At 36.8% G+C, this 18284-nt stretch overlaps 2 protein-coding genes across 2 annotated transcripts; one reads left to right on the top strand and one right to left on the bottom strand.

Moving 5' to 3' along the window:
* Positions 1 to 7277: 7277 nt before the first annotated feature.
* LOC130729121 (protein FMP32, mitochondrial-like) lies at positions 7278 to 11049 on the bottom strand. Its single transcript, XM_057580750.1, has 7 exons — positions 10741 to 11049; positions 10522 to 10653; positions 10359 to 10418; positions 8091 to 8167; positions 7930 to 7986; positions 7755 to 7821; positions 7278 to 7673 (listed from the first exon to the last, which is right to left on the bottom strand). Exons 1-7 carry the CDS (start codon positions 10915 to 10917, stop codon positions 7554 to 7556), a joined length of 690 nt encoding a protein of 229 aa, XP_057436733.1. The 5' UTR covers positions 10918 to 11049; the 3' UTR covers positions 7278 to 7553.
* Positions 11050 to 13067: 2018 nt separating this feature from the next.
* LOC130729120 (zinc finger protein GIS2) lies at positions 13068 to 17619 on the top strand. Its single transcript, XM_057580749.1, has 4 exons — positions 13068 to 13233; positions 14743 to 14957; positions 15335 to 15427; positions 16789 to 17619. Exons 2-4 carry the CDS (start codon positions 14833 to 14835, stop codon positions 17360 to 17362), a joined length of 792 nt encoding a protein of 263 aa, XP_057436732.1. The 5' UTR covers positions 13068 to 13233; positions 14743 to 14832; the 3' UTR covers positions 17363 to 17619.
* Positions 17620 to 18284: the final 665 nt, after the last annotated feature.

Here is an 18284-nt window from a genome sequence, read left to right as displayed (position 1 = left end):
CTTCCTCTCACTCACCACCACCCTACCATACCAGAAACCACAAAAGCCACACATCGACCATAAATTCCCTCAGCATAGTAAAAAAAATCAAGACTTTATTCAACCACCAAACATAAAAGTCATCAAAATTTCTTACTCTTACATCCCCAAATCTAACCAGAAAGGAAAAGAAGAAAACCTTGGACCGATCTACAACATTCAAGAAAGATTCATAATACAATATTGACTGCAAAATGAAGACAAATTGAAAATCTTGGCCACAAAAAGATAACAATTTCGGGTTCCCTATTTTTCTTATCTTCCTCCGTTCACGTAACCAAGATCGTTGGCTTTGAGACCCATATCGAAGGGTCTGTGACCCAGATCGAAGAGTTTCGAATCCAGATCTGAAAAAAAGCAAAACCTAAATAGAGATCCATGAACTCAAGAATTCCATGAACCCAGGTCGGAGAAGAAGCATAAACCCAGATTGGATGGTGGTCTCGAGCAATGGAGGCTTAAGCGACGAGTTTGATGGTGGTGCGACCACAGCGACTAAGATCGACGACGAGGCCGCAGTTGTGGTCGCCAGAACGGCACGGTGTAGTGCTCTGGGATTCTCGATAGGCGTGTTGGGACGGTGAAACTGAAGCAGAGGTTTGGCGGCAGTGACAGAGGTGCGATGAAGAGTGGGTTTCTGATTTCTGACTTAAGATGATTCTGTTGGGGTTTATTGTCTTTCTTTCATCTGAATTTCTTGCTTATGTAGAATTAATTGTGGGGATGGAAGTGAGGAAGAAGATGAAAGTGATAGAGGAAAAGGATGAAGAAGGTAGAGTGTGAAAAAAAAAAATCTGGGTTAAAGGTTATGGTGGTCTGGTAAAAATGCAGCTATGAGAGTAGAAGGGATTAAACAGATGTGAAAGAAGATGAAAGAATTACCTGAAAAAATTAACCTCGTCCACATTTTATGCAGCTTGTAGAAGGACTCAATTCATAGTAAACAAAGTTCTAGGGAAAGTTTATAATTACAATAAATATACTGGGTTGATTCAGAGTTTCAAGAAGTCCACAATTTAATTTACCAATAAATCCATGTGTAATTATCTTATTGGTACATGTCACTCCTGTAGTTAACCCACAATTTTTTTGCTTGTACCAGAGGAAATGCCAGAAAAATATGTTTAAAAACTGTTGTAATTTACTTCTTTCTCCATGAAATTCCTCTATTTTACCTTGTACTATTGTTTTTTCAAAATCAAATAGGAGTATATACTCCTATCTAATCATTTATTTTTGAGTCATTCAAAGAGAACCTTATATCGAGGCGTCGACAACAGCGGGTCAATAAGGGTCATCTCTTGTTCACAGCTTCCAAATTAACGTGGCTTCCTCTCTTATGCTATGTTTGGTAGAGAAGAGAGAGATAGAGAAGAGATAGTAGAGAAGAGAGAAGTTGAGTAGAAAGAAATAGGTGAGAAATAAAGTGATTTAGAGGTTGTTTGGTATGATAGAGATAGAAGAGAAAGAGTGTTGTGGAAAGTTATATTTTGTATCAAAAGACATTATTAACCTGATCAATATATATATTAAAAAATGTATACAACAACAAAAAAAGGGACAAAAAGGTCATAAAGAAATAAAGATACTCTCTGCTCCAACTCTCGTCAATTTGAGGAGAGGTATTAAAGGTGTCAGAGCCTCTCTCTCGTCCCTGATTTATGTCTTGCCAAACGCGAGATGGTGACGTGTCTCCCCTCTAACTCTCCTCCCTCCATCTCTCTCTCCTGTAACTCCACGCTACCAAACACACCGCTAGACTCTGTTCTTTATTACAAATTTTATTGCTGGTTTAATATGCTAGTGCTATATGAAGTGTTATTTCATTGCAAGCTAACGCGAGTTTTTTTTTTATAAGTAAAGAATTATATTGATATGAAGTACAAGGAGTACTTCAACCCAATACAATTATAGGGAGAAAAGAGAAAAAAGCGAAGAAAAACAAAGGAAACAAGTGTAACAACATTACATTAGCCTCAGCAAAGCCTCCCAATAGAATAAACCCACCACTCACCACCTCCAAGCATGGGCGGACCCATGCTGAGGCAAGGTGTGGCTTTCCAGTTTTTTTCTCTTTTTTTTTTCAAAAAATTTTATATGCTTTCATTTTATATGCTCTCACCATTGTGTGTTGCTTTCATTCCATTATCTTCCTAAATGTACTTGATATGGTGTCTGTTGTTCATATCTATCATGAAATTAATGTTCACTCAAATTATTGTGCTCATCATGTCATCCAATACAATACATATATAAAGAAGAATATACTCAAACATATAAATTATAATAAACGGAAAAACTTTCACTCAGCACTTTGCAAGATACTCAAAAAAATTCATTAGAATAAATTTTGTTGTAACATGCTATGTGCTGCTGTGGATTTTTCATGCACCTCCTATTTTTCGGCTTCCACTATTAGTTGTCTTCCTATTATATTTTCCCTGTTTTATTGTTCCTGTTTCTTTACACTGTTGTTTTCACTTTGTTTCTTTTGTTATATTTCGTTGTAAGCCTAGTTCTTCTTGAACTGTAAACTCTTCTATTTCCATAATAAACTTTTTCTCATGGTTTTATCTAACTCTTTTTCAAAAAAAAAATCAATATATTTTAATTTATAATTTCTTTTATATTTAGCCACACTGATATATAAGGTCTGGATCCGCCCCTGCCTCCCCTGCCTCCAAGGAGAAAGATTATAGAAATCAAGCCTCATTAAAATCTTACCAGGAAAAACCCCCTTAGGAAAACCTAATGAAGGAAAAAGAGTACAAGATTTCTAAAATCTAGTGGTAATCTCCAAGGAGTTCAAAACAGATTAAATAGGTACTAAGTTGACATAATTTGCAATCCTATGTCCATGTCACGAAATAATACAGCAGCAAAATTTCCCCAGCATCCTTGATTCATTGCAAAACATCACCATCCAGCCAACATTCCTAAGAAATATCCAACATGACACATGTGCGAATCTACAGGTTGCCAGCACAAATAATGAACCCATCTTTCGTCCAATTCACCCAGTAAAAATAAGGGGCCATGATTCAGCTTTAAAATTAATCTTAACTGATATTAAGAATCACCACCCACAGGACAACAAATCTCCAAATAATGTTATCTAAGAATCAAGTAGGCAATGAATTGGTTCATTGAACCATTCATAGATAGCATGAGTAAACTGACCGCTTTTAGCTCTCAACCATTCCCATACTCGTAATCTTATCAAATCAAAATAGGACTCAGCCATAAAAGCCCCTCCCCTGAAAACTACTTCGTTCCTTCCCATCCAAATATGCCAGACCACCGACAGCCAAACAGATAGAATTCTCTCTTTCTTGATCATCGGAAATAACCCAGCAAAGGCCATAAAATGATCAGCTGGACTGCCAGGGCTTACAAAGCAAACCCCAAACCACTCAAAGACTCTGCACCAGATGTTCCAAGCACACTGGCAGAGGAAGAAAAGGTGTAATACTGATTCATCATATGCACCGCACAAAGGACAACCAGGATTAGCAACCGGAATATTTCTTCTCAATAGATTGTCTTTAGTTTGTATGCGATTGATCAATATTTTCCATCCTACAGCAACGACATTTGAGGGCGCTAGAGATTTCCTCAGAAACTTGAATCTATCCTCCTCCAAATCAATGTCAGTAGTAAACGTGAGTGCATGTGGGTGGTGAAGTAATTGTTGGTGGTGGCCGCAGGGGCGGATCCACAGCAAGCTCAGGGGTTCAGATGACCCCTTGTGACCCCCTGAAAAAAAAAATATTCCTACTTACCCCCCTGTAAATTTTTTTTTTTGAACCCCTGAGATTTTAAATTTGCACCCTAGACCCCAACTCCTCTCTCTCTCACACACCCATCACAAAACGCAGCAAAGCAAATATAGAAGAAACATGGTGAACGGCACATGAGCATGAGAATAGGAAGAAGACAGCAGCAAAGCAAATGTAGAAAAAAATGGTTGTGCGGCCCATGAGCATGAGAATAGGAAAGAAGACAACTAAAAAAGTAGGGTTTCTTGGTTAATTGGGTCAAGGCCCATATAGATCCACACAAGTAAATGAATATCACAACCTGTTGTGGAAAAAAAATAACCTTTAGTTAGATGCTGATGTACGCAAGTTACCTCAAGATTTTTTGTAAAAAATAAAAACCACGTTTTTCATTTAGCTGTGCGATTTGGCTGCACTTGGACCTTAGGTCCCTTAAAAGCTCTTTTTAATATAATAGTTGACCAAAAGCATACATGAAATGGTGTTTTTTAATATTATTAAGCTATGAATACAAAGTTGCAAAGTAAAAATTACAATAAGTGAAATTATTCATATAATATAAGTTAATAAGAGAATAAAATAGTATATGCATATTTGTTAAAACTAATTTTGTTATAATTTTTAATTTATTTTAAACTACGTATTTATATTTGTTTCAAAAAAAAAGTATTTATATCCATACAAAAAAACTAAGTATTTTTTTTTAAAAATGTGTCAACCGAGTCAAGTGGTTCAACCAGTGATCCAGTGGTCAGATCAATGACTCATTGACCCAGTGCCCTGACCTAGTCGATCACCGGGCTGAGTTTAATAACACTGCGTCATACAGACTAACTCTCATTCTCTCACGATACACGCACAAGCACTCTCACCTAGGTCTGGCCGTCATCAACTCACGCACGCCCGCACGGGACTGGCGCACCACCACCAGCCACCACTACGTCGCATCACCATTGTCCACCACCAGACCAGTCCAGCCGTGCCTCTGGCTCTGCGGCTCTACCCTAGGTATGACTGATTTCCCTAAATGAATAAATTAATTTCCTTTCTCTTCTCCTTTCTCAAGCTTGATTTCCCTAAATTGATTTTCTCAAATGTCATAATTTCATTCAAATGATGCTTCTAACATGATTGTTACCCAACCTGAGAACACAACTCCATCAAAATCATTATGCAAAATATTTAAGGTTTGTTCACTATCCTTACCTAAAGTCCAAACTGAGTGTGATGTACAATGAGAGTCTACAAATGCTTAATTGACATTTTTATTGGAAAAACTGGAGTGTTTATATCACAAAAAGAAGGCTCATGTAACTGAATAGCTATTTATGATTTACCTTTGGAGGCTCTCTTAAAGTACAGAGCAGGCTGCAGCTATTGTGTTTGTGCACTCCCTTAGAGATGGTCCCTGACTGTGTTTTTGTCTAGCTACTGTTGGTTTTGTACAACCCTTTAATGGTAGTTTTTTTTAGGGGTTTTAGCTTGTCGCGTAGAGGACAACTAAGATTTGTATAATTTCTGATGTATAAACATATTACAATTATTTTTAATTATATTTTTATCGATGTCCTCATTTGAAAAATTTGAACCCCCTGACCCCGGGGTCCTGGATCCGCCACTGGTGGTGGGGCAAGAAATTATTTGCTGGATAGAAATATATACAGCAAAAGCAAAACAACCATTCAATGAATACAACGTGCATCGGATGGATGAGGATGGGAGATTATCTGTCTTGAATCTTTGGACTTTGAAACTATAAACCAAAATAGAAAAGCACAAGATCCTTTCTAATCCGACATGACTCGCACACCACTTTGATTGATCACTTCATGTTATAATGCTTTAAAATTTACAAAAGTGAAAGAAAATAAATAATAACTGCATATAAGAAAAATAATGTAAGGTAATTAGTTAGCAGTACATTATAAGAATATAAGTTTTTCTATTCACAAAACTCAACACCAAACCTCGCCTAAGAAAAATCAATATAAACCACATAAACCAACCACCCGCGAGTAGAAATATTTTATTAATTAAACCTCTAATAATTTTTTTAATGGAAAAGCAGATACTCTTCTCCTTCCAACAAAGATGAGTTTAGATAGATGACAACAAATTCAGTCTTTCAGTCTTAAACAAAAACAACTAAAACTTTATCTAAACAATAACTCATTTTTTAGATTTAAATTTGGATGTTTCAGTACTCATATCCCAAAGCAGTAAGGTTCTAACTAGCTTAAAAGCTGGTGTAAATCTCTTTAAAAGCCCATTTGTCAAGGTTGCAGAACCTAAGGTTTGCAAGGAATAGATACTCCAGATATCAAAATCTCAGAATCTAAGCATCAGAATTAAGCTTAAGTTCCACTTGAACTTGAGGAATCCAGGACAGTGACTTTAAAATTGAAACACTTCAATATTTGGGGTTGATCATGATTCATGAGCTGACCGTTCCATATATGCTTGTTTACCAGAGACCCAACAAGAAAACTTAGAACGCACGAGCTTCCACCATTTTGTTGTTTAACATAGCGTACACGTCACTGAACTTTACACTATCCTATCTTTTGTTCCATCACTTCCATGTTCTTTCCAAGACCAATAGGTAGAAGAGTCTCGGACTTATTTTCATTTTCTTGCAGTTTATCAGAAGAATTCCACCAGCATGGAGGTGAAATTCTACGTAATGGTATTGAAATATGATCACCACCTAATTAATGACATAATAAATTCTGGAGTCTTACCAAACTACTAAAAATAAAGATTTATAACTCAAGTTGGTCAAGAACTGGCACAGAAACCTTGAATCATCTGATAATACCATCCAATCCATCAACCAGGATACATATATGATCTCATGCACCATTAAGTCATTAACTAACACAAGCACATGGAAATAGTAGGAAAGCAAACTAAAACACAAGCAGAAATACAACAACAAAACAACAACAACAACAAAGCCTTATCCCACTAAGAAAACAAAAGCAGAAATAAAAGGAGAAAAATGAACGTGAAGAAGACAAAATGTTTAAAGCAGGGGGGAAGAAGCCACTTCTTTTCCAATAAAAAAAGGTTCATTTTTTTGATATGTCATAAAGGGTGGCTAAGACAGAGCATTTAAAGCAGCAGAAAGAAGCCACTACTTATCTTAATCTGTTCTTCTAAAGAACAGAGTCTTTTTCTTTGGGGGAACCACTTGGCAATTGCAATGAAAACCATTCTTATCAGAAAAGGACCTGACTTTGTCCACACTAGAGTCCAGTTTCTGGTGCTAAGATCTATCAGCCAATTGCTTTAGATAAATCAGGCATCTGAGGGTATGTACGTTGGTTTTTTTTTTCCCCAAAGGAGTCTATGGTTATGCATCCCTTTGGTTCGGACTATACAATTTAATAATCAAGGCAGAATCAGAATCTAGAAAATAAGAATGGAAGATACCATGGTCATCCTCTAACATTACACTGATAATAATGTATCAATTTATTCCATGAATCTTCCGATTAACGAGTAACAACTCAATTTAGCTTTAAATTGGTGCAATTCAATCCAACTATAGAATTCAAACAATTTTGACGTTTCTATGAAGGGGGGTATCTACATATGAAGTCGAGGGTAATTCTGTGAAATTAACCCAAAAAATATTACAGGTCTAATGGAAAACAATGATGCTCCTACCATTTCCAAAATGTCAATAGAAGAAGTAAACCAAGACCTTCACCTTTAATTCATGGAAGACAACTACAATATGATACGGATTACAGCGAGACCCACTGCAGATATGGAGACAAGGGTACCTATGCAGTATTTGATCACATCATACTTTGCAGCTTCTAACTGGGCTCTTAATGCATGGATTTCCTGAAAGCAATATACCAGATCAAAATTTCAATCCAAACTGAAAATTCTCCAATAACAACTGAAGAGCAGTCATAAACTCACCCGATCAAGTTTGTTTGTCAGCGCGGTGGTTTCAGCATTTTGATTAGCAAGCTCATCCCGTATGCGTCTGTGTTTAGATTTTAAAGATAAATAAATGAGACAATAACATTAGGTTAAACAAACTAAAGATTACTATGTCAAGAGGGCCACAAAATAGAACAATGTTTTCACTTACGCTCTTTCAAGATTCAAGTCCAAACGTTGCCCTGCAGTGACTTTGTCAATCTCATGCCTGTTACAGACAACCAATACAGACAATATAATACAATCTTAGGGAGCAGAAATCAAATTTGCTTCAGGTGGAAAAATATGTGTATAGTACTCCAATATGCAGACCTTAATTCAGTTCTCATCTTCTCTATGTCATTATGAAGCTTTTGTGTCTGGCCTTGTAACAAAGAAAAATGATGCTCCTGCGTCACCAATCAGCAATAAGGATGACCTGAATGGATTGGTGGAGCAATAACTTTTAACAATTACAATGTCCCATTTTCGCAAAAATAGCATACATAACTCTACAGCCAAAAGTTCATTATCATGCCCAGGCATCATTTATTTATTTTTTATTTTTTATTTTTTATTTTTTGTGAACGATCATTTATATATTTATTTGGACAGAATATGCCTAGTTTTTAAGATAAGGCCACACATTGACTAATGTGCACAGAAATACAGAAATGACATCAAATAAATCAATACCAAAAAAGAACTCAAGGCATTGCCTCTGAATTGAGAAGCCTGATATTCATGAAACAAGAACCAGAGATTCTAAATTCCATTGGCAGAAGCAGTTCAAAATTTAAAACCACTGTAAGAGATACTTCTGGGGAAGCTAATCTCAGGCCAAACCAATACGATTCCTCGAATTTCCTACTACATCTAAGTTACAACGAAGTCTACACATAACCCTTGTAATGGAATCTACGCTCCTCCCTACATAATTGATCAACTCCCATAGCCTATTTGATCTGTATGAATAAACCCATCCTAACGCATGCAAAAAAACAAATGAAAGAGAGATTTCACATCAACATGATATTACAGAGCACAGCCTAAAGTTTAAACCACAATTGGGGGCACATCACGATGATGATAAACCAACATTTTTTTTAACACCGAATGCACTGCAGAGCAACATTTTACACTCTCCGTAGTTATTTTCAATATTACATTCATTCTTTGGTTGGTAGATTTGAAGATTGTAACCACAACAGAGTTCAAAGAAACATGTCATGTACATAAATAAGAGCCTCATTTTGTTGACACAATTGTACAATATTTTGGATGGAAAGGATTTAATTGAAAAACTTTAACTGCAGGAATGTAATAAAAGTAAAACTAAGCTGAAAGGGATCTTTCAGATTTTAAACTTGCAATAAGTGGTTTAAAGGGCACAAATAAAAAAATTATATTTGTAGATCTTCAGGACAAATCTCGAAGGGGACGGACAATGCAGACTAAACTCGAAGGTAGAAAGGGGGGAGGGGGAGAAAGAAAACGTGTCCTATTGCCACGTACTTGATACACTGATGAAAACTTTTGACAGGGTCCATTACTATATGGTTTATTTAGTCAATATATTTAACAAAAGAAACAAAGCAAAGAGAGGTCCATGAAAAAACATAATGCGGCAATGGTGGGTGCTTAACCTTAGGAGTTTCCTAAGTGCTTCACAATACTTCACACTTTATTGCCTAGGCATTTGCTTTTCAATATCCTATTATAAATAGTCATACAGAAGAGTTCTTGATTAATCTTCCCACACTTTGACAATTTTAGTTGTCTACATAATATGCTGAACCTTAGTGTCCAATCCTTGATCCTAAACCTTCTCTTTGAAAGATACTAAAACAAAAACTCTCAAAATGTACCATCACTCAAGAACTCTGATAATCCAATTACAAAAGCTGTTGAATGTTCAATAACAACAACCAAGTCTTTTCCCATTTGGAGGGGTTGCCTACATGTATAAAACAATGCAAAATGCCTTTTAAATTCAAGAACTAGACTATTTACCTCTACATATCTCTTCATAGTTTTCCCTATAGTTGTCTTTGGCCTCTGTCTACCTCTAACTATTGGACTATCCTCCATTCCCTTTAATAGTGGTTTTATGAGCCTTCCCCACACATGCCTAGACCACTTAAGTTGAGACTCTACTATCCTCTCTACAATGGGAGTCTACAATGGGAGCTAACCTAACCACTTTCTCTTATGGTTGTATTTATAATCTTATCTAGTTTGATGTAACCGGTCATCCATGACATAACATTCTCATATTTGATATCACTTTAGTTGTTCTCATTATCAATATTTTCCATAGGATAAGCCAATTTCTTTAGCAGTTGTATCATTGTATGAATTCCATAATATCTACAGCTAATCAAAGATGGATTTGGTTCCCTGAAGCAGAAGGTGTACTTTAAATGGTGCAGTGTAGAGTTAAAGTGTTGATGACAAATTTGCAGTTGAAAATCGTGACAAAATACAACAAATGTATAAAATCTTTGAAATGGTTAAAATCTCAGCTGCTGTTTTGCTAAAGCGCAAGCCTTGTATTTACCCGAACCAAAATCAATCAAAGACCATGAAAATATAAGATACCTGAGAACTTTGCACTTCAGATTTGAACTTTGACAGATTTGATTCTTGGAGCATCTCTGACTACAAAATTCCAAAAGAAAACACAACTAACTGCATAATTCAATCAAACAATAATTTAATTCAGGGAACATAGACAGGAATGAGAAAAAAAAAAAACACTCACCTTTTGCAATTCTGATTTTGTAACAAAAGAATGAGCTACATTTTCCAAGCTATCATTGAGAACTTCAGTGATGGCAGAAGTTATCGCTTCAGCCTGTTTAGGCGGCACCCCATTTGCCTCTAAACCCCTAACCTGGGGAAATGAAATTGAATACACCCATCTCAGCATCCAAACAACGAAAGCAACACAATTGAAGTGATCAAGTCACAAGAAATTTACCAGGCCAAGTGTATCAACGAGGAACGCGCGCTTTCCGGTGGAAGCCACGGCATGGGAAACGCTGCTGATACGATGCGTGGTGGTGGAAGGAATGGAAGAAACGATGTCGTGGCACTTGGCGAAGCAGAGGTGGCGGTGATTGGGACTCAGACGACAAACGCGATTCAACAGCGCCATTAAACGAAGCTCAAAGTCTGAAACAAACAGCAAAAGCGGGAAAGACAGGATTGAAGGAGAGTGAAGAAAACCCGCAGCCACGGGGTTTTGGAGAGGTTTCGATTCGAAGCTTTCTTCTAATATCTGGTTTTGCTTGCCCCAGACGACAGTGAAGCTATAATTTATATTTTATTTTAATTTTTTTATATCATTTTTACTAAACTTCATTTAATTTAATGTTGTTCATTAAACTTACACAAGGGTTTTTAACTGAATTAAGTGCATTAAGAATAAACATTAGACCCAGTAAAAAAAAATAAAAGTTAGACGAGTGTAAATTACATCCGTATTAAGGAAATAAGAAAGTGCGTCCTTCATAAAGTCTCTTCCGAACCATTTTTTTCTTTTTTTGAAACATAACCATATTGATATTTTTTCTCGGCTTTATTTTGCAAAACCATGAAACTTTGAGCTTTGACATTCGAAAGTGCTACCTGGTTAGAAAAGGGGAATTAGATTTCCCACCCCTGTTTTAGAATTGTCACCGCATTTAAAAGTGGGGAAAAACCAAAATTGCCCTTCCGTGTTTTAGTCCAGACTCCAGAGGTTGAACATTCGGACTCCTCCAGAGGTTGAAAAGGCTTGTTTGGAGGGCATACCTTAATATTGTCCGGTGAGAGGCATCATCTATTGTCACGGGATGGATGTGGATCCTTCTTGTCTTATTTGCGGTATGGAAACGGAAATAATAGCTCATGCTCTTTTATTTCATTCTAAATCTAACTTTTGTTGTTTAATTCTCCTCTTATTTGACTAAACTTTGATGCTTTTTTTAGAGAGTTACATATGGTTATTTTGGTATGGTTGCTCGGGGTCACATGGGAGAGATCTTAGTTGTGACTGCAACTTCTCTTTTTGAGGTTCTCTCGACCATTAGAGAGGTGTTTTGTCTCAGATGGTTTTTGTCGTTGGTCTCATATTTGGATTTCATGATGGTTTTGTTCGATCGATTGCGTGCAACCATTTAATCATAGACGTAAGCGTGCCTCTATTAGATTTATCGGCATATCTTTTTTCTCTTAACCAACGTATCCCCACAACTAGGAGTTGTGAGACTATCCTCTCACTTCGCTATCAGCCCACTAAGTGGCACGAGGTTGACCACAAAGTATTTTCTATTCACGAGAGTTGGGATTTAAACCCCGAACTACTTGCTTAAGGAATGAAATATTGAATCACTATCTTTTATATATAATTTGATATAATTAATAGTTTATATACATACTAACATACATATTTTCTATATTTGATCTACTATATACATGAAAATCCCAAAAAATGTTAAATATTACATAAAATTCATAACATGCACAATAGCAAAAGTCACAGGTCTTAAACAATAACACACAACTAAAAATCACTCAAAAACAAGGTAAAAAAACTAGAAACAAGTTAAAGTCTTTAAGACTTGAAATAACAAAACACGAACATTGAAATAAGAGATCATAAACCCCTAGCTACATAAGAAATCATTCATTATCATCTTCTAACTCTGAAAGGTGGTTGCTAGTGAATGATGGTCAGTTGGTCGCCATAGAAGGGGTGGTCCTTGGAGCTCTAAGGTGAGAGGGCAAAGTGACTAGTGAGAAGAGGGTAGACGAGGTTCGATTTGCAATTTTGAATGAAGAATGAAGTTTCATTCGTTCAAAATTTACCTAAAATGGACACGAAAAGTCCTAAAATGCCCCTAACAAGATTCCCCGACGATTTAAAACTTAGGGGCTCGAGTCATTTTGCCTTTCGTCCATATAGCGTCGTTATTTCCGCTATTGGTTGCGATCTTCCACTATTTTGACTGCAATTATGAAGTGCGTCGCTATTTCATCTCAATAGACGCCGCTATAACGCGTTAATAACAACTATAATCTTGGTTTCTTAATATTGAATGTAAGAATAAGTATTTCATAATAAATTGGTAATTTCTTCCACCCTATAAAGTAAAAAAAAAAACTCTCACTTTAATCAATTGTTCAACCTTCTATCGCTAATGGGGAATGATAATTATCATGACAATCGGTTGCGAGATACCCTCGTTCAAAAATGTGATTTGATGGAAAAACTATGAAATGATTTTATTATTAGAATAAGTCTAGGGATCAAAATTTCGTTTTGATAAACTTTCACTTCCAAGTTCCAACCAAGATAATAACCCTAGCGTACTCTCTCTCTCTCTCTCTCTCTCCCTCTTTCTTTTCGTTCTCACTTGGTTCATAACCACCGCCGTCGAGCATCTCGATACCACCGTTTCTGGCTTGGTAGCAGTACTATAGAGCTCAGGTTCGTTCTCTAACGCTTCCCTTCTTCGCCTTTACTGATCATTCCGATGCGACTTCGTGTCATCGTTAGGGTTAGGTTTAGGTTATGTTCTGGTTTATCGCTAGCTTCGATGAATTTGTATATCTCAGCTTGTTGGTTTGTTTCCGTGCTTATTTCTCCGTTGATTTCTGATTCAAAAGCTGTTTGTCCCTTTGATGTGTGTTTACGTGCTAATTGCTAGAGATCTGCGTGTAAGATCGAAGATTTTTCCTTGAAAAACAATTTGGTATTGTTGCTGTGCTTATTACTCCGTTAGAACTTTTAGCTGGTCCTCCAATTGCATTATTTGCATATGAATTTAACTGCATTCGTTGGGTATTGATATCTTGATAAAGGGATTAAAATGCTTTTGTTTTCCCTTCTGTGAATTTACTAGTTTTAGCTGTGGTGGATTGTGGGAACTAGTTAGTGAATTGTACCTGAAGCATATGGAGAGGTGTGGAATATAATGATTATTCCAAATGGAATTGAAGGAGGAGAGTTTAGTGGGATATGTCCTTTTTTACTTGGAATAGGGTAGGTTGTCTGTGTGGTGGCGGTTGAAATTTCTTGATGGGATTTCTAAGCTTCTTATGGTTCTGATTATTTTACAAAATTGAAAACACCCCCGATCAAAGTATCCGATATCTATTTGTATGATGTATAAAGTTTTCCTCTTATATGATATGTAAGTGTATCACAATATCTGATAACAAATAATTAGCTCATTGATATGTAACATTGACATCTCTAAATTGCGTAGCCTGCTTATGTGATTGCAACTTCATGTCTAATACATCGACCAAATGTGGAGTCTCCCTGTGGTTGCAATAGTGTCACTAAAATTTTACCAAGGCCACCCCATAGATTTCTATTATTTTCTGAATTTTTGACCTCTTTTAAAAGATTTGTGCATCATTCACTTTAAACATTGCTAGTGATTATTGCTAGAAGTTTGTTAAAAAGTATGTTTTTATTTTAAAGGCACTTCCAATGGCAAGATGCAGGCATGCAGCTGCAATCACATTTATGTATCTCCTTTCTTTTCTCAGTGTTCATTGCTATATTTTAATCTCCATTCACCCCCTTGAAAGGAATAATGTATTCCTCGAAACTATGCGGCCAGATGACTCTCTCTGTGAATCAATATTTCACCTTAACCACTCACTCTACCTGGTTAGCTTAATTGCTGAAATGGTGGTCTGGTCCATTCCACTGTCTTTTCCAAGCTAGAGTTGATCATGTGTTGAGGATAGTATTATTGTTGAGAAGTGTATGAATATTATGAAGAATGTGATCCAGGGACTTGTTATCAGTCTTTTGGGTGCTGAGTAGAGCGGTATGATTGATGTTTGGTTGCATGTTGAAAATCCGTGTTCTTTAGTCTTGGAATTTGCTGTTTTTATATCTTGAAGGGGAGGTAGGGGGTTTGACTTGGCTGGGCTTGGCTTAAGGTTGATGATATTGGATATGTGGTTGTGATGTGGACAGGGAGGAGGCGGTGGCTGGTGGTGTTGGTTGTGGTGAAAGTTGTTTTGCTGATCAATTGTGGTTGAGGTTTGAAAAGAAGAGAAGCGGAAAATGAGTTCAGACAGCCGCAGCCGAAGCAGAAGCAGGAGCAGGAGCCCAATGGACCGTAAGATCCGGTCTGACCGATTCTCCTATCGTGATGCACCTTACAGGAGAGATTCACGTCGGGGTTTCAGGTTTTTTTCTTTTTTTGTTTGGTTTTAGACTATTTATTTGTTGTTGTGTTGTTCTACTGGAATGGATTTTTTAGGGAAGCTGAAGAAGATTGGAAGTGTGCTCTGTTAGAGGAGGCTTTAAATCTAAATTATGCTGTTTATAAAACCTTAAGCACATTTACTTATTGCTTTCATGATATGCTATCTTCTTTCTCCCCCTGCCACCTTGATTAGTTTGGATTATGGAACTTAAATTGTGGTTTGCATCTAAAACATATTCATGGGTTCTGGTTTCTTAGCTACATAATTACCAAAATGATGTACCCCAAGCCAATTGGCATTTTGAATGTGTGTGTGCATTTCTCAAAGTGATAACAATATTTTGTTTTTCTTGTCAGCCGAGACAATTTGTGCAAGAACTGCAAGAGGCCAGGTCATTTTGCTAGAGAATGCCCTAATGTTGCTATTTGCCACAACTGTGGCCTCCCAGGGTATGGAATTCATTATCATTTTTCATAACTGAGCATAAATTATGTGATGTTCTGCTTGCTCTGAAATAGCAGTTTCACGTAGTGAAAGATGATTCAGGAAATGGTTAAGGGCGATGGAAGTTGGCTTACTTGATGGCTTTTTAATTTGGACCTGGCATAATTAAGTTTAGATTGGATGTTATCCAATAAATGTATTGCTTCCATTCCATTTGAACTTCAATTTTAATTTCTAGATTTGGATATCAATTATCATTCACAATCCTTAATTATGTTTCTTCCGAAGAAATTTTCTCTCTGGGTGAAACATGCTTAAATGTTAGTAATGTCACAATATGGATATCTTGAATTTGCCCTAGGCCTAACTTTACCTCCAAAGCTAGCTCGTAAGGTGATAATGGCTAAAGCTTTTATAAGCTCTATTTTGACTATCTAGTCGATGTGAGATCTCAACATCTCCGTCACACTAGGAATGTCGTGCGGGCAGTAAATTGCATTGGGAAAACTGCAGGGTCAGGCTAATTTTTGGTCTGTAGTTGGTGGCTCAATATCATATATAGGATAAGTTCGGATATCATCTTGAATTTTTACTAAGATAAACTCTACCTTAACAGCTAGCTCGTAAGCTGAGGATGCCAAAACATTTATAAGCTCTACACTGGTCATGTCATATCTATAGTGATGTGGGATATGAACATGATGTTCAACCATATTCATTTTCATGTTACATTACGTGTTGCTTATCCTCCCGCCATATCACCTATTATCATTCATCTTGGTCCTTTTTTTTTGCAGTTCAATCTAGTGGTACCTTCATGAGGCATCTTTTATTCTGAGAAATTTGACAAAGAAAAACATGATTTGCCTTGATTTACTACTAGATTCCATCTCATCTCATAATTTGCACCTTTGTAATCATGCTGTTTAACCCTCAGCTTTGTTATTACTTCTATCTTATCTGATAGTGCAACTATGTTAGTGCCATCTTCTTTTTGTATTTATGGATAAAAGCCAATTTCTTTATTGAACCTGATGGCAGAATATTAGTTTCTCCTTTGACAAAAATGCAGTGGCGGCTACTTAATGTGGGGCCTCTCTCGTTTCAGACTCTTATTGTCACCATTTTCTTTTTATGCCATTTTCTCTTCTGTGATCAATGTCCTTTTGCTTTTACCATCTCATTGATAATTTAAGTTTGGAACATGGGTTGTTTGATTTTTACCACTTCCATATTTAAAGTGAAAAGAAAAGTATTATTTGATTTATATTAGAAGTCAACTTGAATGCTGTCAAACTCTATATTTGATATTTTCTAACAAGTTTTATGGCTTGGTTTTCTGATTTCATTTTTAATGTTTAATCAGGCACATTGCTTCAGAATGCACCACAAAGTCGCTGTGCTGGAATTGTAAGGAACCTGGCCACATGGCAAGCAGTTGTCCAAATGAGGGCATTTGCCACACCTGTGGCAAAGTTGGACACCGTGCTAGGGAGTGCTCAGCTCCTCCTATGCCTCCAGGGGACTTGAGGTTGTGCAACAACTGTTATAAGCAGGGCCATATTGCAGTTGAATGTACTAATGAGAAGGCGTGCAACAACTGTAGGAAGACAGGTCACCTCGCACGTGATTGTCCAAATGATCCCATCTGCAACTTGTGCAATGTTTCTGGGCATGTGGCTAGACAGTGTCCAAAATCCAACATTCTAGGGGACCGCAGCAGTGGTGGCGGTGGTGGTATGGGTGGTCGTGGTGGTGGCGGCGGGGGTGGTTACAGGGATGTTGTATGCAGGAACTGCCAGCAACTGGGTCACATGAGCAGGGATTGCATGGGACCATTGATGATCTGTCACAATTGTGGAGGTCGTGGTCACCTGGCCTATGAGTGCCCTTCTGGTCGGTTTATGGATCGCTATGCACCAAACACAAGGAGGTACTGATCCATGGCTGATTGTGGATTACTATTATATGGTTGTTTTAGATGATTTTATCACCGAGGACAGATTTGAATCTTGGTAGTGTTGTGTTGGCTTTACTCTTTCTTTTTTATGCCAATCTGGCTGCCATTCAGTATTTTTATTTGTGCTTGTACTAGAAATAAAAGTTTGCTACTTTTAAGAGGTGTGGATTGTACACATTATGTTGCCGGATAAGGCCATTTAATTTCGAATTGATCCAGGACATGTATTTGTGGTCATGATGTCGTCTTAAATTTTGAACTAAATTTATTAAGCCTATGTTTTGTATGTTAGAGATATGCAGGGACCCTCATAAAATAAAAGATACTCAAGGACGGCCCAAGTATATAAAAAATGAGGCAATTGCTCGAAAATGGGCAATCCCTCCCCGAGGGAAAATGTTATTCGAATGTAGTATTTGCTCCCTTTAAAATTTCTATACTATTTACTTCTTATTTTTTTGTCAAACTTATACTACTACCTACTTGAATTAACTATTAACGATTTAACGTGTTAAAATTTTGCTGCCCACATCAATTTTTTCTGGTTCAGTCCATGGAGATATGCAAATCCCTATTGAATCAGTCTAATGTGAGTTCGTCTAAAACTGATAAGCTGAAAATTAAGTTTGGCCATTTTTAATTAAATTTTACTTACTTAATATCCAATAGTGGTTAGTTACACTGAAAATGGACTTCAATTTAGTGAGATATAAGGAGCCAAATCTGTAAAAGTTGTTTGAGAGTTGCTTAAACATCCCACATGAATAGTGATAAAAATTAAAAACTAAGAACCTAACATTAAATATACACTTATTCCATAAGTCCGATTCTTGCATGATCTAGAAGTTGGTGTGGTTATCTTTTTGTTTGCTGAGGTGACTTCCTCTTTTCAAATAGAGAAT

The sequence above is a fragment of the Lotus japonicus genome, chromosome 1 (genome assembly GCF_012489685.1).
Source record: "Lotus japonicus ecotype B-129 chromosome 1, LjGifu_v1.2".
NCBI classification, from domain to species: Eukaryota; Viridiplantae; Streptophyta; class Magnoliopsida; order Fabales; family Fabaceae; genus Lotus; species Lotus japonicus.
Note: the sequence above shows the minus strand (reverse complement) of the source record. Positions and strands in the feature narration are given on the sequence as shown.

What these genes read in the sequence shown, in the direction of transcription:
- LOC130729121 (XM_057580750.1), bottom strand. Translation starts at nt 10,917, where the DNA reads ATGGCGCTGTTGAATCGCGTTTGTCGTCTGAGTCCCAATCACCGCCAC. An exon ending in CTGAAGTGCAAAGTTCTCAG is followed by an intron (nt 8,168 to 10,358) that starts GTATCTTATATT and finishes TTGGTGACGCAG; the next exon opens with GAGCATCATTTTTCTTTGTT. An exon ending in GACTTGAATCTTGAAAGAGC is followed by an intron (nt 7,822 to 7,929) that starts GTAAGTGAAAAC and finishes ATCTAAACACAG; the next exon opens with ACGCATACGGGATGAGCTTG.
- LOC130729120 (XM_057580749.1), top strand. Translation starts at nt 14,833, where the DNA reads ATGAGTTCAGACAGCCGCAGCCGAAGCAGAAGCAGGAGCAGGAGCCCA. An exon ending in GATTCACGTCGGGGTTTCAG is followed by an intron (nt 14,958 to 15,334) that starts GTTTTTTTCTTT and finishes TTTTCTTGTCAG; the next exon opens with CCGAGACAATTTGTGCAAGA. An exon ending in CACAACTGTGGCCTCCCAGG is followed by an intron (nt 15,428 to 16,788) that starts GTATGGAATTCA and finishes ATGTTTAATCAG; the next exon opens with GCACATTGCTTCAGAATGCA.